The sequence below is a fragment of the Haliotis rufescens genome, unplaced genomic scaffold, assembly GCF_023055435.1.
Source record: "Haliotis rufescens isolate VD_foot unplaced genomic scaffold, xgHalRufe1.0.p SCAF_36, whole genome shotgun sequence".
Lineage (NCBI taxonomy): Eukaryota > Metazoa > Mollusca > Gastropoda > Lepetellida > Haliotidae > Haliotis > Haliotis rufescens.
The window spans coordinates 3,654,425-3,670,645 of record NW_025964068.1 but is presented as its reverse complement, the minus strand read 5'-3'; the positions used below and the strand labels follow the sequence as shown (position 1 = coordinate 3,670,645).

At 45.8% G+C, this 16,221-nt stretch overlaps 1 protein-coding gene across 1 annotated transcript in view; it reads right to left on the bottom strand.

Moving 5' to 3' along the window:
- Nucleotides 1-7,133: 7,133 nt before the first annotated feature.
- Nucleotides 7,134-16,221, bottom strand: part of LOC124147715 — a 54,449-nt gene continuing 45,361 nt past the window's right edge. The window contains exons 24-27 of the mRNA XM_048381153.1: nucleotides 12,562-14,061; nucleotides 11,221-12,319; nucleotides 10,310-10,483; nucleotides 7,134-7,997 (exon numbers count right to left, since the gene is read on the bottom strand). Of these exons, the coding sequence (XP_048237110.1) occupies nucleotides 7,975-7,997; nucleotides 10,310-10,483; nucleotides 11,221-12,319; nucleotides 12,562-14,061 (2,796 nt within the window). The 3' untranslated portion in view covers nucleotides 7,134-7,974. The remainder of the gene's footprint in view (nucleotides 7,998-10,309; nucleotides 10,484-11,220; nucleotides 12,320-12,561; nucleotides 14,062-16,221) is intronic.

Below are 16,221 nucleotides of genomic sequence, written 5' to 3'. Positions count from 1 at the left end.
TTTATACATGCTTACTATTAAGGGTATACACTACACACTTTGAAGTTAGGCTCAGAACTTTCACCCACCCCACCCTAAAAAATATAATAAATATATGTAAATACTTGTTGTGTGTGTGTGTGTGTGTGCGTGTTTGTGTGTGCGTGCGTGCGCGTGTGTGGGTGTTTGTGTGTGCGTGTTTGTGTGCGTGTTTATGTGCGTGTGTGTGTGTGCTTGCCAAACCAAACCAAACCACTGGGCAAACATGCACCACGATCAACACACCACACGAGCTCCCCTTCAGTGTAACCAGCATGGGGGACTTCACCATAGTGTTCCCAGCTGTAACCAGCATGGGGGACTTCACCATAGTGTTCCCAGCTGTAACCAGCATGGAGGACTTCACCGCCGTGTTCCCAGCTGTAACCAGCATGGAGGACTTCACCACAGTGTTCCCAGCTGTAACCAGCATGGGGGACTTCACCACAGTGTTCCCAGCTGTAACCAGCATGGGGGACTTCACCATAGTGTTCCCAGCTGTAACCAGCATGGAGGACTTCACCACAGTGTTCCCAGCTGTAACCAGCATGGGGGACTTCACCATAGTGTTCCCAGCTGTAACCAGCATGGGGGACTTCACCATAGTGTTCCCAGCTGTAACCAGCATGGAGGACTTCACCACAGTGCTCCCAGCTGTAACCAGCATGGGGGACTTCACCAGCATGGGGGACTTCACCACAGTGTTCCCAGCTGTAACCAGCATGGGGGACTTCACCTCAGTGTTCCCAGCTGTAACCAGCATGGGGGACTTCACCATAGTGTTCCCAGCTGTAACCAGCATGGAGGACTTCACCACAGTGTTCCCAGCTGTAACCAGCATGGGGGACTTCACCACAGTGTTCCCAGCTGTAACCAGCATGGAGGACTTCACCACAGTGTTCCCAGCTGTAACCAGCATGGGGGACTTCACCTCAGTGTTCCCAGCTGTAACCAGCATGGGGGACTTCACCACAGTGTTCCCAGCTGTAACCAGCATGGGGGACTTCACCACAGTGTTCCCAGCTGTAACCAGCATGGGGGACTTCACCTCAGTGTTCCCAGCTGTAACCAGCATGGGGGACTTCACCATAGTGTTCCCAGCTGTAACCAGCATGGAGGACTTCACCACAGTGTTCCCAGCTGTAACCAGCATGGGGGACTTCACCACAGTGTTCCCAGCTGTAACCAGCATGGAGGACTTCACCACAGTGTTCCCAGCTGTAACCAGCATGGGGAACTTCACCAGCATGGGGGACTTCACCACAGTGTTCTCAGCTCTACCAGCATAGGGGACTTCACCACAGTGTCCCCAGCTGTAACCAGGTGGGGAACTTCACCAGCATGGGGGACTTCACCACAGTGTCCCCAGCTGTAACCAGCATGGGGAACTTCACAAGCATGGGGGACTTCGCCACAGTGTTCCCAGCTGTAACCAGCATGGGGGACTTCGCCACAGTGTTCCCAGCTGTAACCAGCATGGAGGACTTCACCACAGTGTTCCCAGCTGTAACCAGCATGGGGGACTTCACCACAGTGTTCCCAGCTGTAACCAGCATGGGGGACTTCACCACAGTGTTCCCAGCTGTAACCAGCATGGGGGACTTCACCACAGTGTTCCCAGCTGTAACCAGCATGGGGGACTTCACCACAGTGATCCCAGCTGTAACCAGCATGGGGGACTTCACCACAGTGTTCCCAGCTGTAACCAGCATGGGGGACTTCACCACAGTGTTCCCAGCTGTAACCAGCATGGGGGACTTCACCACAGTGATCCCAGCTGTAACCAGCATGGAGGACTTCACCACAGTGTTCCCAGCTGTAACAAGCATGGGGGACTTCACCAGCATGGGGGACTTCACCACAGTGTTCCCAGCTGTAACCAGCATGGGGGACTTCACCACAGTGATCCCAGCTGTAACCAGCATGGAGGACTTCACCACAGTGTTCCCAGCTGTAACCAGCATAGGGGACTTCACCAGTTCTCCCAGCTTTCCCTCATTACTCGGTAACATCGAGGTGTGCGGTAGGCACTGTACGTGTCTGTACCCAAGGACACTGGGATCTAAGTCCCTCAAGTTGTATAGCATGGTTTCACCGCAAGACTTTGGTTCAAGTCCAGACACTTTCGCTGGTAGTGGATGGGTTCGATACCAAGATTCAGATACAAGTAGAGGCGGATAGATTGGTAGAGCACCAGTCTGCCTATTTTCATGAGGTCACAACTTCGATCCCTACTGTTGGGCATACCAATATCACAAACTTTCTTTCTGAAGTATTTTTGGACTCGGTGTGGTAATCTGTCACTCCTCCTTGGTGCTTTCTGAGAGTTGCAGCCCAGTTCCAGGCACTCTGTACATGTACATGTAACAGAAACGCACAGGTAGTTTTTAGTAAATTGATTGTCCCTAATAAAGTCGATGTATTTAATTTAATATCATAGATACAAATATGAACGTTTGGAGCACGATAGTCACATGCTGTCGTTGTACAAAGGCATTGTTCATTGTCATGTCACATAAGGCCACAAGGTTGCGACGAACTTAGTATCTCGTGTGACCGCCCCGGGCAGCAATCACGGCTCTGCATCTCCTCGGCACTGACTGGATAAGTGTACGAATTCTCCAAGACATTGCAAATCGACAATGGCGGCGTTTTGACGCCACCAACATTTTCCAATAACATATATCCAATATATATATATATATATATATATATATATATATATATATATATATATATAATAATAAAGTCCACGTTAGTCCATCATCTTCTTTATATAAGTGAAGGTACTACTTTCCTTTTTGCAAATGGCAAGGGTTTCAATGTGAAAGCCGACATGAACTGCCGCAGCAAAGATGTGGTGTATGTTATGAGATGTTCGGGATGCGGCGAAAACTACATCGGTGAAACCGGCATGGAATTAAAAGATAGAGTCACTGTACACAAACAGCAGATTAGAGACCCTAATGTTTGCTGCTTAGGTGTCAGCAAACACATTGATGATTGCGGAAACGGGAAATTTACTATTTTTCCGTTTTATAAATTGTATACAAGTAACAAGCAGCTGAGACTGGAAAAAGAACAAATGTTTATCCAATTGATGAAACCAAAATTGAACTCTAGAATGTATTAATAGATTTGTCATTTCAATCGTAAATGTTGCACTGTTACTTTACAAATACTGTATATTCTAATTCAAATGTCTCCCTACAATTGTTAAATTACTTGGTGTCGTCGCTGGAGTGTGTAAATACATTATGACGTCACAGTTGTAATTTATGACGTCATCATAAGTATGACGTCATTATATGTCATTGTCAGTTACACTGAAGAGCTGTCATGAGACAGCGAAAGTACTATGTCTGAAACTGATATAAAGAAGATGATGGACTAACGTGGACTTTATTATTTTATTATATATATATATATATATATATATATATATATATATATATATATATATATTTGTTTAGTCCGGTTCAGTGAACTACATACTACCTTTGCGTTTCTTTTTTTGAAGAGTGTATGTCCTAAAGGTCGCAAGAATATTTCCTGCTTGTTCATTCGTTAGTCTCGCTTCCTGACAGCTCTGTTACTGGTCGATCAGATTCCAGATTTCATCGCTGACAAAAAAATGACAGATTACCACAGTAAATGTACTTAGTCATGCTATTGATACTCATTTCGCTCTTACAAAAATAGAGGCTTAAAACGCAATAAAATGTATGAAAAGGCAATATAAGTACTTGGGCGAGTGGACTGTACTTGGAAACTTTGAAAAACTTCAAAAATAGTTGTATTCGCTTATTTGCAGGAATAATTTCAGCAAAATATCGACCAACGGAACCGGATGCTGATTTTGTATAATGTTATCTGTTTGGGCTATCCATATATGCAATAGTCCAATCCCGAGCGTGTCTGTGTTAGCATGGAAAAGTAGATTTAAGATGTAAGGGTGAAAACTAGACTTTGATACATGCTAGTGTACACTCTTGCCTCGGGGAGATGTACCAACCCCTGTTGCTTGAGCAAGAGACCACCTGTACGGCAAGTCAGCAAGTAAGTCAGGAAACCTTTTTCATGAACTGCAAACACCTTAACCTCTCACCCACATGTGACCAATAAAAATCAATAACCATGTACTTAATTATACAATCGAATGCCTATAATACTAGGAGGTCACAATCTGGCCGAGGTTGTGTCCCAAGAGGTCCCAGTCTGACCCATCTGGTGTCCTTGGAGGTCCAAGTCTGACCCAGCTGGTGTCCCTGGAGATCCCAGTCTGACCCAGCTTGTGTCCCAGGAGATCCCAGTCTGACTAAGTTGGTGTCCCTGGAGATCCCAGTCTGACCCAGTTGGTGTCCCTGGAGATCCCAGTCTGACCCAGTTGGTGTCCCTGGAGGTCCCAGTCTGACTAAGTTGGTGTCCCTGGAGATCCCAGTCTGACCCAGTTGGTGTCCCTGGAGATCCCAGTCTGACCCAGTTGGTGTCCCTGGAGGTCCCAGTCTGATCCAGTTGTTATCCCTGGAGGTCCCAGTCTGACCCAGCTTGTGTCCCTGGAGGTCCCAGTCTGACCCAGTTGGTGTCCCTGGAGGTCCCAGTCTGACCCAGTTGGTGTCCCTGGAGATCCCAGTCTGACCCAGTTGGTGTCCCTGGAGGTCCCAGTCTGACCCAGTTGGTGTCCCTGGAGGTCCCAGTCTGACCCAGTTGGTGTCCCTGGAGATCCCAGTCTGACCCAGTTGGTGTCCCTGGAGATCCCAGTCTGACCCAGTTGGTGTCCCTGGAGGTCCCAGTCTGACCCAGCTTGTGTCCCTGGAGGTCCCAGTCTGACCCAGTTGGTGTCCCTGGAGGTCCCAGTCTGATCCAGCTTGTGTCCCAAGAGATCCCAGTCTGACCCAGCTTGGGTCCCAGTAGATCCCAGTCTGACCCAGCTTGTGTCCCTGGAGGTCCCAGTCTGACCCAGCTGGTGTCCCTGGAGGTCCCAGTCTGATCCAGCTTGGGTCCCAGTAGATCCCAGTTTGACCCAGTTGGTGTCCTTGGAGGTCCCAGTCTGACCCAGTTGGTGTCCCTGGAGGTCCCAGTCTGACCCAGCTGGTGTCCCTGGAGGTCCCAGTCTGACCCAGCTGGTGTCCCTGGAGGTCCAATTCTGATCCAGCTTGTGTCCCTGGAGATCCCAGTCTCATCCATCTTGTGTCCCAAGAGATCCCAGTCTGACCCAGTTGGTGTCTCTGGAGGTCCCAGTCTGATCCAGTTGTTATCCCTGGAGATCCCAGTCTGATCCAGCTTGTGTCCCTGGAGGTCCCAGTCTGACCCAGTTTGTGTCCCAAGAGGTCCCAGTCTGACCCAGTTGGTGTCCCAAGAGGTCCCAGTCTGACCCAGTTGGTGTCCCTGGAGGTCCCATTCTGATCGAGCTTGTGTCCCTGGAGATCCCAGTCTCATCCATCTTGTGTCCCAAGAGATCCCAGTCTGACCCAGCTTGGGTCCCAGGAAATCCCAGTCTCATCCATCTTGTGTCCCTGGAGGTCTCTGTGTCACATTGGTCCCCCTGTCATTGTAAGGAATCACCTCCGGTGTGTCTGCTTCCTATAGATTAACTAATGCAGGCATTGGAGTTCAACTGTCTCTGTATAAACCCTATGGGGATGCCGGGTTAAATATACTGAACAACAAAAGTTCCTTTGACATTGAATAAGATTTAATGCAAAGTTATGTTTTTTACCAAATCTGAAACAATTTCGGTTTGCAACAGATAAAAGACTCCTGTAAGTGTTCAAATGGTTTAATTTGCCATACTGACTTCAGAAAATGCATGATTTCATAAAAAAACATGAACATGCCAAAATGTCAATTTACAAATCAATAGCGTGTGTCCACCTATGGTTGCGATGCAAGCAACACATCTTCGTCTCATGGAATGGACCAGGCGTCGCACAAAGTCCTGTGGGATATCTGTCCATATCTGCTGGAGCATGTTTCGAAGTTCCTGGAGTGTCTGTGGAACACTTAGTTGACGTCGAAGGCGCTGATCTATCTCATCCCACATGTGCTCGATTGGTGAGAGATCAGGGGAGCGAGCCGGTCTGACTGCATTCGTCTGTTGCCAACGTTGCCATAAACACCAAATGGTGTTTCTGTGGACGTTAAATTGTCTTGCAACATCACGTTGACTTGATCCTGCTTCAAGCATACCAATGGCTCGCAGATGCTCATTTTTGGACAGGCTTGGCATTTCGTAATGTTGAATTATTGCGTAATTTTGTTGTTTTTCTGAGTGGTTGTTGTCAGCACAATGCTAAACAATGCATATGGAATCCCGTTAACGCACATATTTTTATACCCATTCTTGGGTTGTGAAATGCATGCGGCTTGCATAAAAGTAAACTTTTGCATGGAATGCATGCTTTTCCGTGGCAGTTGCGTTTTTGTGACTTGATTTCATACATGTACTACAATATTGAAAACGAAACTTTAGTTGTTTGAAAAATACACTAAAATATTGCTGTCACAGGAACTTTTGTTGTTGAGTATATGTCCCCAGCATCATATAATGACTTAAAGAATGAGGTGTCAGGCACAGTGACCTGGTTGGAAGTTTGTCATCGTACCCCAACAGTGTTGATCATTGCTGACAATATAAATCACTGGTTTGACTGGTTCACACTTGATTATTTACAGGACAATGTCATACAGCTGGAATATAGCACAGCATGTTGAGCTGATCTCAGTATGAAGCTGCTCTTGTCATGGGTTCTGTTAGCACCAAGTGTTCTGGTTGCCACTGCTTTTAGCAGTGTTGAACTAATGTCTAATTGGGGCACCAAAATGGGTTCACACATGATGATGGGAATCAAACCCGGGCCTCAGGCATATGATGTTTGTTTGCTGTTCAGCAAATTCCAGCTATGTGACAGCGCTCTGTAGATGAGGCAGGACCAGACAATCCAGTGATTGACTCAGAGCATCTATCTGCACAATCAAGTCAGCTAACCTGGCCACCCCATCCTGTTAAGACAAGCATGTGTTGTGAAAATTATAACCCAGGGCTTTGATATGTGAGTGCCCACTTGAACCACTGGCCACCCTTATTGACAGAATGTATACTAAGTCAAGACAGGTTATTTATACAAAATATAAATGTTTATTTCTATTAAAAAGGGGTGTATATACAAAATTTGAATAATCGCTCATCTGCTAAAATAATTTGGCAAATATGTTCCCAAACTACAACATAACATCTGATGATGACTGTATGAGCTGTATGACTTATATGCGATTGTACAAACAAAGTCCTTGTGAATGATACAAATACAAATGTACAAATATGTATATATATATATTATTGGCAAGGCCAGACCAATTTATGTTCTTGTTAAAAGAACAAGTCTACACTTTATTAAGTCAAAAAGTACAAAATAGTGGAAATTGTAAATCTAAACATCCAAGTTTTTTTCAATGGAATTATTCATGTTTTTATTTTGTCTTTGCTTTGGGACATAGTCCTATGAAACAAGGCATTAAAGCAGTCTGGCCTAAATAACACGTTCCTCACGAACTTCAGCACTCATTCAGCTCTTCACATCATGTGGGAATTTCTCATGACACGTTTGACCCTGACCACTGAGACAGTGTCATACCGTTTAAAGATTTTTAAATGAATTAGTCACGCTCATGCTTTACTTAAGGCTTAAGGAAACTAATGTTCATGTTTCTAGTAACTGCTTGTGCCCTCAATGACAATTAGGACGGTTGTAGTGATATTCAGTGTTATAACCACTTTGAATTCAAATCTTTCAATTCAGAGACAACCATGTCAAGTCTAGATATACAATACATTGTACTTGTATATAAACAAAATATTCCAATGATTCTCCCCATCACAGTTTTTCAATATATTTGTTCACATCTTCTTGCTTACAGGAGTCTCCCAGTTGAAGTATTTCTGGGGCACCGGTAGACCTACTGCTGGATCTCTCGCTCCTCTGGAAAACAAAGAAACTTCAATGTTTAAGCAAAGACAACTACATACAGAACTATCAGCATATCGACTGAGGCACTATCTATACTTCAACTATAAAAAGTTAGAAATAACTCCGAGCTTTTTTAAACTGAAGACATGGCGTGAATATTTGAAACTGGTGAGGGAATGCCTTGAACAATACTGAATTTCCAGAATGTCAGGAAAACCTAAAGTTCTGCAGATTAATGTTTCCCCCTATGGTGATACACGCTCTGGTGAAACCCACATGCAGGTTGATCATATTGATGGTGCTGACAGACTAAGTAAAAACACAAATCATCCTAATAATTGTATTGAAACCTATGATCCTCCCATTCTGGTGCTACTCATGGACTCCTCTCTAAATAGCGACTGTGGATGGGGTCAGCATATGGGTCATATACTAGCACACTCTGTACACACACCCCTGTGGTTGGGGTCAGCGTATGGGTCATATACTAGCACACTCTGTACACACACCCCTGTGGATGGGATCAGCATATGGGTCATATACTAGCACACTCTGTACACACACACCTGTGGTTGGGGTCAGCATATGGGTCATATACTAGCACACTCTGTACACACACCTCTGTGGTTGGGGTCAGCGTATGGGTCATATACTAGCACACTCTGTACACACACCCCTGTGGATGGGATCAGCGTATGGGTTATATACTAGCACACACTGTACACACACCCCTGTGGTTGGGGTCAGCATATAGGTCATATACTAGCACACACTGTACACACCCCCCTGTGGATTGGATCAGCGTATGGGTCATATACTAGCACACTCTGTACACACACCCCTGTGGGTGGGGTCAGCGTATGGGTTATATACTAGCACACACTGTACACACACCCCTGTGGTTGGGGTCAGCGTATGGGTTATATACTAGCACACTCTGTACACACATCCCTGTGGTTGGGGTCAGCGTATGGGTTATATACTAGCACACTCTGTACACATACCCCTGTGGTTGGGGTCAGCATATGGGTTATATACTAGCACACTCTGTACACACATCCCTGTGGTTGGGGTCAGCGTATGGGTTATATACTAGCACACTCTGTACACTCAGCCCTGTAGTTGGGGTAAGCGTATGGGTTATATACTAGCACACTCTGTACACATGTCCCTGTGGTTGGGGTCAACATATGGGTCATATACTAGCACACTCTGTACACACACCCCTGTGGATGGGGTCAGCGTATGGGTTATATACTAGCACACACTGTACACACACCCCTGTGGTTGGGGTCAGCGTATGGGTTATATACTAGCACACTCTGTACACATACCCCTGTGGTTGGGGTCAGCATATGGGTTATATACTAGCACACTCTGTACACACATCCCTGTAGTTGGGGTCAGCGAATGGGTTATATACTAGCACACTCTGTACACTCACCCCTGTGGTTGGGGTCAGCATATGGGTTATATACTAGCACACTCTGTACACACACCCCTGTGGTTGGGGTCAGCGTATGGGTCATATACTAGCACACTCTGTACACACACCCCTGTGGATGGGATCAGCGTATGGGTTATATACTAGCACACACTGTACACACACCCCTGTGGTTGGGGTCAGCATATGGGTCATATACTAGCACACTCTGTACACTCACCCCTGTGGTTGGGGTCAGCGTATGGGTCATATACTAGCACACTCTGTACACACACCCCTGTGGATGGGGTCAGCGTATGGGTTATATACTAGCACACTCTGTACACATGTACCTGTGGTTGGGGTCAGCGTATGGGTTATATACTATCACACTCTGTACACGCGCCCCTAGGGTTGGGGTCAGCGTATGGGTTATATACTAGCACACTCTGTACACTCACCCCTAGGGTTGGGGTCAGCGTATGGGTTCAATACTAGCACACTCTGTACACACACCCCTAGGGTTGGGGTCAGCGTATGGGTTAAATACTAGCACACTCTGTACACACATCCCTGTGGTTGGGGTCAGCGTATGGGTTATATACTAGCACACTCTGTACACATACCCCTGTGGTTGGGGTCAGCATATGGGTTATATACTAGCACACTCTGTACACACATCCCTGTGGTTGGGGTCAGCGTATGGGTTATATACTAGCACACTCTGTACACGCGCCCCTAGGGTTGGGGTCAGCGTATGGGTTATATACTAGCACACTCTGTACACTCACCCCTGTGGTTGGGGTCAGCGTATGGGTCATATACTAGCACACTCTGTACACACACCCCTGTGGTTGGGGTCAGTGTATGGGTTATATACTAGCACACTCTGTACACTCACCCCTGTGGTTGGGGTCAGCGTATGGGTTATATGCGGAGCCTGTTGACCGCTGTGTTCCATTCAAGCTGGCAGCATATTTCTGTCTGGGGTACGTGCTGCCATGGGAGCTACCGTGTAACGACCCCTCATGGAACCTGCCAACGTTGTCATACTGTCGGCCATATGAGGCATACTCTGTAACCAGATGCAACTTACTGTTAGAACATGTTGTGTATACACAAAGACTTAAAATGCACACAATTTCACATAAATTCACATGTCTGGGTTAGAATTTGCCTTCAGCAACCCATGCTTGTCATAAGAGGCGACTATGCTTGTCGTAATAGAGGCGATTATCGGGATTGAGTGGGCTTATTTGGTTGATGCAAGTCATCAATCCCAATTGTGTGGGTTGATGCTCATGATATCAATCACTGGATTGTCGGCCCAGACTTGATTATTTACAGACCACCATCACATAGCTGGAATATTGCTTTGAGCGGTGTTGAACAATAAACAAACAAACATAAATTCACTTTCAAGAGTCTTATCACGCTCACTATCCCTGGCAGCAGTTCTACCCTATAAATATTACCATTCCTATTACATAAATATAATTTAAGAAAAGCCCCTGCTGCTGATTGTTTAATTTCAGTGAAATGTTTAAACTGTAAACACGACATAACACATATTTTGAAATCCACAGAACCAGAACTACAACTTGAGTGTTTATTCATATATGAATATGTCATAATTTTACTAATGAGTGTGTTAATGAGAAAAAATGTGTTGTAGTTGAAAAAATGATTTTGTTTGGCAGAGAAAAGGATTGCACGTCTTGCTGACTAAAGAAATATTCTGACACAAGCAATGGTTTGGCCACACCATAACATTGTATGAATAGTGAGCCCCTTATGAATATCATCAACTACCTGGTCCCTGACTGGCCATGTATTCCTTTTCTTCCTCTTCAATCAAGGCCTGGTATTTGTTGAGTAGGTACAGCTTCCTCAGGGGACCTAGCAACAGCATGAACGTCGCGTTGATGAGGAGCCCCACAGCCACAGCAGCATCGCGCACCTTGTACACACCAATGGTGGCCACCAGACACCAGATCACCCAACACGGGATGCTGAGCACTGCAATACCCAGGATCCAGCGAGATTCGTAATGATTCTTGGACTTCCTGAATGTTGCAAAGCCAAATATAACAGACAGAGCTATAAGAAGCATGACGTAAACGAGGGACAAGACAAGACTCTCATCGTAAAAGTCATCGGGTGTGCATCTGGGCCACAGCTGGTTGTTGTAGAGCACACGGACGGTTTCTGGAGGCACCAAGATCAGCCACTCTGCATTGATGATAACCTGCACTAGGATGAGAAGTAGGACCACCAGGAACAGTCCACACGGACGGCCCAGTTTGTTATACTTCACGTTGTCCATCTCCTCCTTGTCCTGGGTTCTCCAGCAGTCCAGCAACTTTACAAACAAGGAACCATAGCATAACGCATACACAAATCCAAGACCAAACCTCCTCAACCCACAGATCTCGGTGTTGGCGTGAGCAATGAAGGCGAAGACGAGAGCATAGAGAAGGATGATGCCAAAACAGAGGGTGTAGCCGAGGATGGATGTGCCACCACGGTTTGGGTAGACGACCAGGAGGTATATGAACATGCAGGCCGTGATGAAGCATCCAATGGCTGCAATGGTTGCCACGATGATGGCCCAGATGTCGGTGAAGCGCCCGACCACAGTGGGCACTTTGTTGACCTCTACGAGCTGGTCAGTGAGAGAGTTGTAGTAGTTGCCATCCTCCTTCAGGATGTAGATGGCACTGGTGTAGGAGGTGGCACTGGTCGACGACTGGCGGGTGTAGGTGTGGGTGCCAACACCATCCTGTCTGAGGCAGGTACAGGGGTTCCCTGCCGGGCACTGGGAGATGGGCACCACTCCACTGGTATCCAGGATACCGGAACCAGTGTATTTGCTTTTATCAAGAGTCAACACACCTTGGTAAGAGCCGATCTGGAATGGCAGAAGTTAAAAATTTACCGTAAATGTTATACTTTCTGTTCATGTACTTAATGTCTGTAAAGTTTTTGTATCAAGTCTAGAAACATCCTGTAAACATGTTACCACTGAGCCAAAGTAAGTAGAAGGAATAGCATTGCTTGATGCTTTATGCTGCAACAAATATAACAAATTGACCAATCAACTGTCACCTTGTAGGACAAGACATAAATGCTGTAAACAACAACCTAACTCACCTTGGTGTAGTCGTACTTCTTAACACCAGCATCCCGGTAGTAGTTGAGGATGTCGTAGCCAACATCACCATACCTCCCTTCTGTAAACCTGAAGCTGAAGGAACTCCCACTTAGTTCTTGAGCTGGCACTGTCAACTGAGAGTTCAGGATGCTGTTGTAGATCAACTCCCGTCTCCGATTTTCCTGGAGAGCCAAGCAGGCTGAGATGTCGAGCTGGGGGACATTGCGACACTCTTCCAGGTTGTTCAGTCCATATGCAGTGATGTACACAGAGATGATGGTATGAAGGATGAAGGGATCTTCGGGGATCATGTCATCTGTGATCATCTCCTGCCCGGTACAGATGCTGGAGTAATCTTTCTTCAAAGCAGCACTGAGCAGACGACACTTGTGGATAGTCTGGTACAGCTCCTCAAACCAGTCGTCGGGAATTCCACGACGATTATTTAAGGTCAAGGACTTCATGTATGTCTTAAAGGCTTGGACTTCCTCTGAGCGGATTTGAATTGTCACAGCCCCACTAGCCTCAGCTTCGTACCCGTTTACAATATACTGACTGCTGGCCCAATAGTCACTAGCGAGCCAGATGAACCGTCCTGCGAGGCCCTTAGACCTTGTGGCCTGTAGAAGCAGACGTGAGTGCTCAGGGGTTGTGAACAGAATGACTACTCTTGATCCTACCTGTTGACTGAGGTTGTCAAGGATTCGTTCTGCATCTGACAAGGTTGCTCCCAGTTTCATGCCTTCGAGGGCCGAGATACAGGCAGATGATCCTGCAGCATTGGCTTGCAGGAGAAGAGTATCTTTAGCTGCGATTCCATATGGTATAGTGGAATAAACAACAGTGGCATAGTCCCAGTTAAACTGCTTCATAATCTGTAGCATGACAATAGCTTGAATGTTATCTGGTGGCACAGTACGTAGAAAGTAGGGATGGAACTGTTGGCTACTCAGCTCGACAGTGGTTGCACTCTGACTCAAGGTTGTAACATTCAGTGGGGACAACATACTGCTGACAGGGAGAGCTGTGGAGCTGCCGTCTGCTATAACAGCCACAATGGTGGAAGGGGCGATAACTTGTCCCAGCTGACCTGTTCCACAAAACCCCTCCCCACTCATTAAGCTGTAGAGATCCTGCCCGAGTCGATGCTGCTGGTTGCAGGTGTCCAGAGCCAGGCCTCCAAACTGCAGAGATGTTGGGAAGCGCCGGTTTGTGTTGTTGTTCACTGACTCGATAGCGTAGAAGAATGCCATGAGGTTCTGGAACTGGGGGCCAGTGTTGATGGCACCGCAGCCAAATAGGTTTTTGGGGTCTTTTGAGTGTATGTCTGCGATGAAGACGAGATTTAGATCGTTCTGATTATCCTTCAACATGTATCGAGATGGCTGGTAGTCAGGGAAGACACATGAACACACTTGCTCTGGCTGACAGACGGACCTTTCAGTGATTTCATAGCGGATGTCCAACTTCAGATAATTGGTGTCATTGTAACTGCCCACCTGGAAACAGAAAAAACTCAGTCAGAAAATATAAAAAACACAATACACAAGGTAATCACATAAAACAATGCCTTGGAGAGCAGGAAATGTAACTTAAATGGTAAATCATGTCTAGTGAAGATTAATGTCAAATTTCATCTTTATGACAACCAAGTTTGTTATTCCCGTTCGTTCACCCAGACCATATATGAATCTATCATATGGTCTCTTATTCACCTGAAATCGCTGAAGGATTACAATGTTTTTTCAAACACTCAATATTTCTTTTAACACTATGAATCATAAACAACTACAATTGTAATCTTGTTTCAAACTCTGAAACGTGCATCGTAGATCGTGCTAGGTGGGCAGAGCATGTACTGTTGTGTTGGTCATCTCCACCTCGTTTAGCATAACGAGAAATACAATTGAAATGGTAAATCCCCATGTCTAGTGATGTTGAATAAAAAAAATCACATTTTCATTGACAAAGTTTGTTATGGCGTTGTCCAATCACCTGAACCAATACGATGTAATGTTTTTTACGACCGCTTTCTACAGAATCTAGTCCTCAAAATTCTGCTTACCTACGGTCATATACGGTAGGTCAAGAAACTATTTTGGCATCATGTACATTTTGTCATTTTCAAATCTTTTAGGGATGTAACAATATAAAATTGCATTGGTTAATGTGCAATAGATGTTCTCCAATAACATTACCCAGTACTTATTGCGGTACACTCAGAGAGCCACTGCTTCACTTACACCTCGGCCATGCTTGTACTCCCAGGTTTACACATAGTTTCAAACCTTGGGCATTGTTGGGTGTCATGACGAAACAAGTAAAGCAAACCAGACCCTTTAAAATCTTTTTTGTGTGTAAATTGTAAAGAATTGGGTTCGTTTGATGAGAAAGTATATTAAATTCTTTATTTTTCAATGGGTATTTTTGTAAAATGTGACATGAAAGTTAAATAAGTCATAACATTTACATGGAAACAAAGCCACATACTGCTTGGTGAAGTTAGGAAAGATATCGTGGATATCACCTATCTCATGCTTTGAGTTAGGTGAGGTGAGGTGGGGCAAGGTGAAGTAAAACTCATGCTTTGAGTAAGGTGAGGTAAGCTGGGGCGAGGTGAAGTAAAACTCATGCTTTGAGCTAGGTGAGGTGGGATGGGGCGAGGTGAAGTAAAACTCATGCTTTGAGTTAGGTGAGGTAAGGTGGGGCGAGGTGAAGTAAAACTCATGCTTTGAGTTGGGTTAGGTGAGGTGGGGCAAGGTGAAGTAAAACTCATGCTTTGAGTTAGGTGAGGTGAGGTGGGGCAAGGTGAAGTAAAACTCATGCTTTGAGTTAGGTGAGGTGAGGTGGGGCGAGGTGAAGTAAAACTCATGCTTTGAGTTAGGTGAGGTGAGGTGGGGCGAGGTGAAGTAAAACTCATGCTTTGAGTTAGGTGAGGTGAGGTGGGGGAGGCTGAAGTAAAACTCATGCTTTGAGTTAGGTGAGGTAAACTGGGGCGAGGTGAAGTAAAACTCATGCTTGGAGTTAGGTGAGGTGGGATGGGGCGAGGTGAAGTAAAACTCATGCTTTGAGTTAGGTGAGGTGAGGTGGGGCGAGGTGAAGTAAAACTCATGCTTTGAGTTAGGTGAGGTGAGGTGGGGCGAGGTGAAGTAAAACTCATGCTTTGAGTTAGGTTAGGTGAGGTGGGGCGAGGTGAAGTAAAACTCATGCTTTGAGTTAGGTGAGGTGAGGTGGGGCGAGGACAAGTAAAACTCATGCTTTGAGTTAGGTGAGGTGAGGTGAGGCGAGGTGAAGTAAAACTCATGCTTTGAGTTAGGTGAGGTGAGGTGGGGGAGGCTGAAGTAAAACTCATGCTTTGAGTTAGGTGAGGTAAGGTTGGGCGAGGTGAAGTAAAACTCATGCTTTGAGTTAGGTGAGGTAAGCTGGGGCGAGGTGAAGTAAAACTCATGCTTTGAGTTAGGTTAGGTGGAGGTGGGGCGAGGTGAAGTAAAACTCATGCTTTGAGTTAGGTGAGGTAAGGTGGGGCGAGGTGAAGTAAAACTCATGCTTTGAGTTAGGTGAGGTGGGATGGGGCGAGGTGAAGTAAAACATGCAGCCAGGGTAACAACAAGAACCATATGTTAATGTCTTTTGGTATGATGCGGCCAAGGGTCAAACCA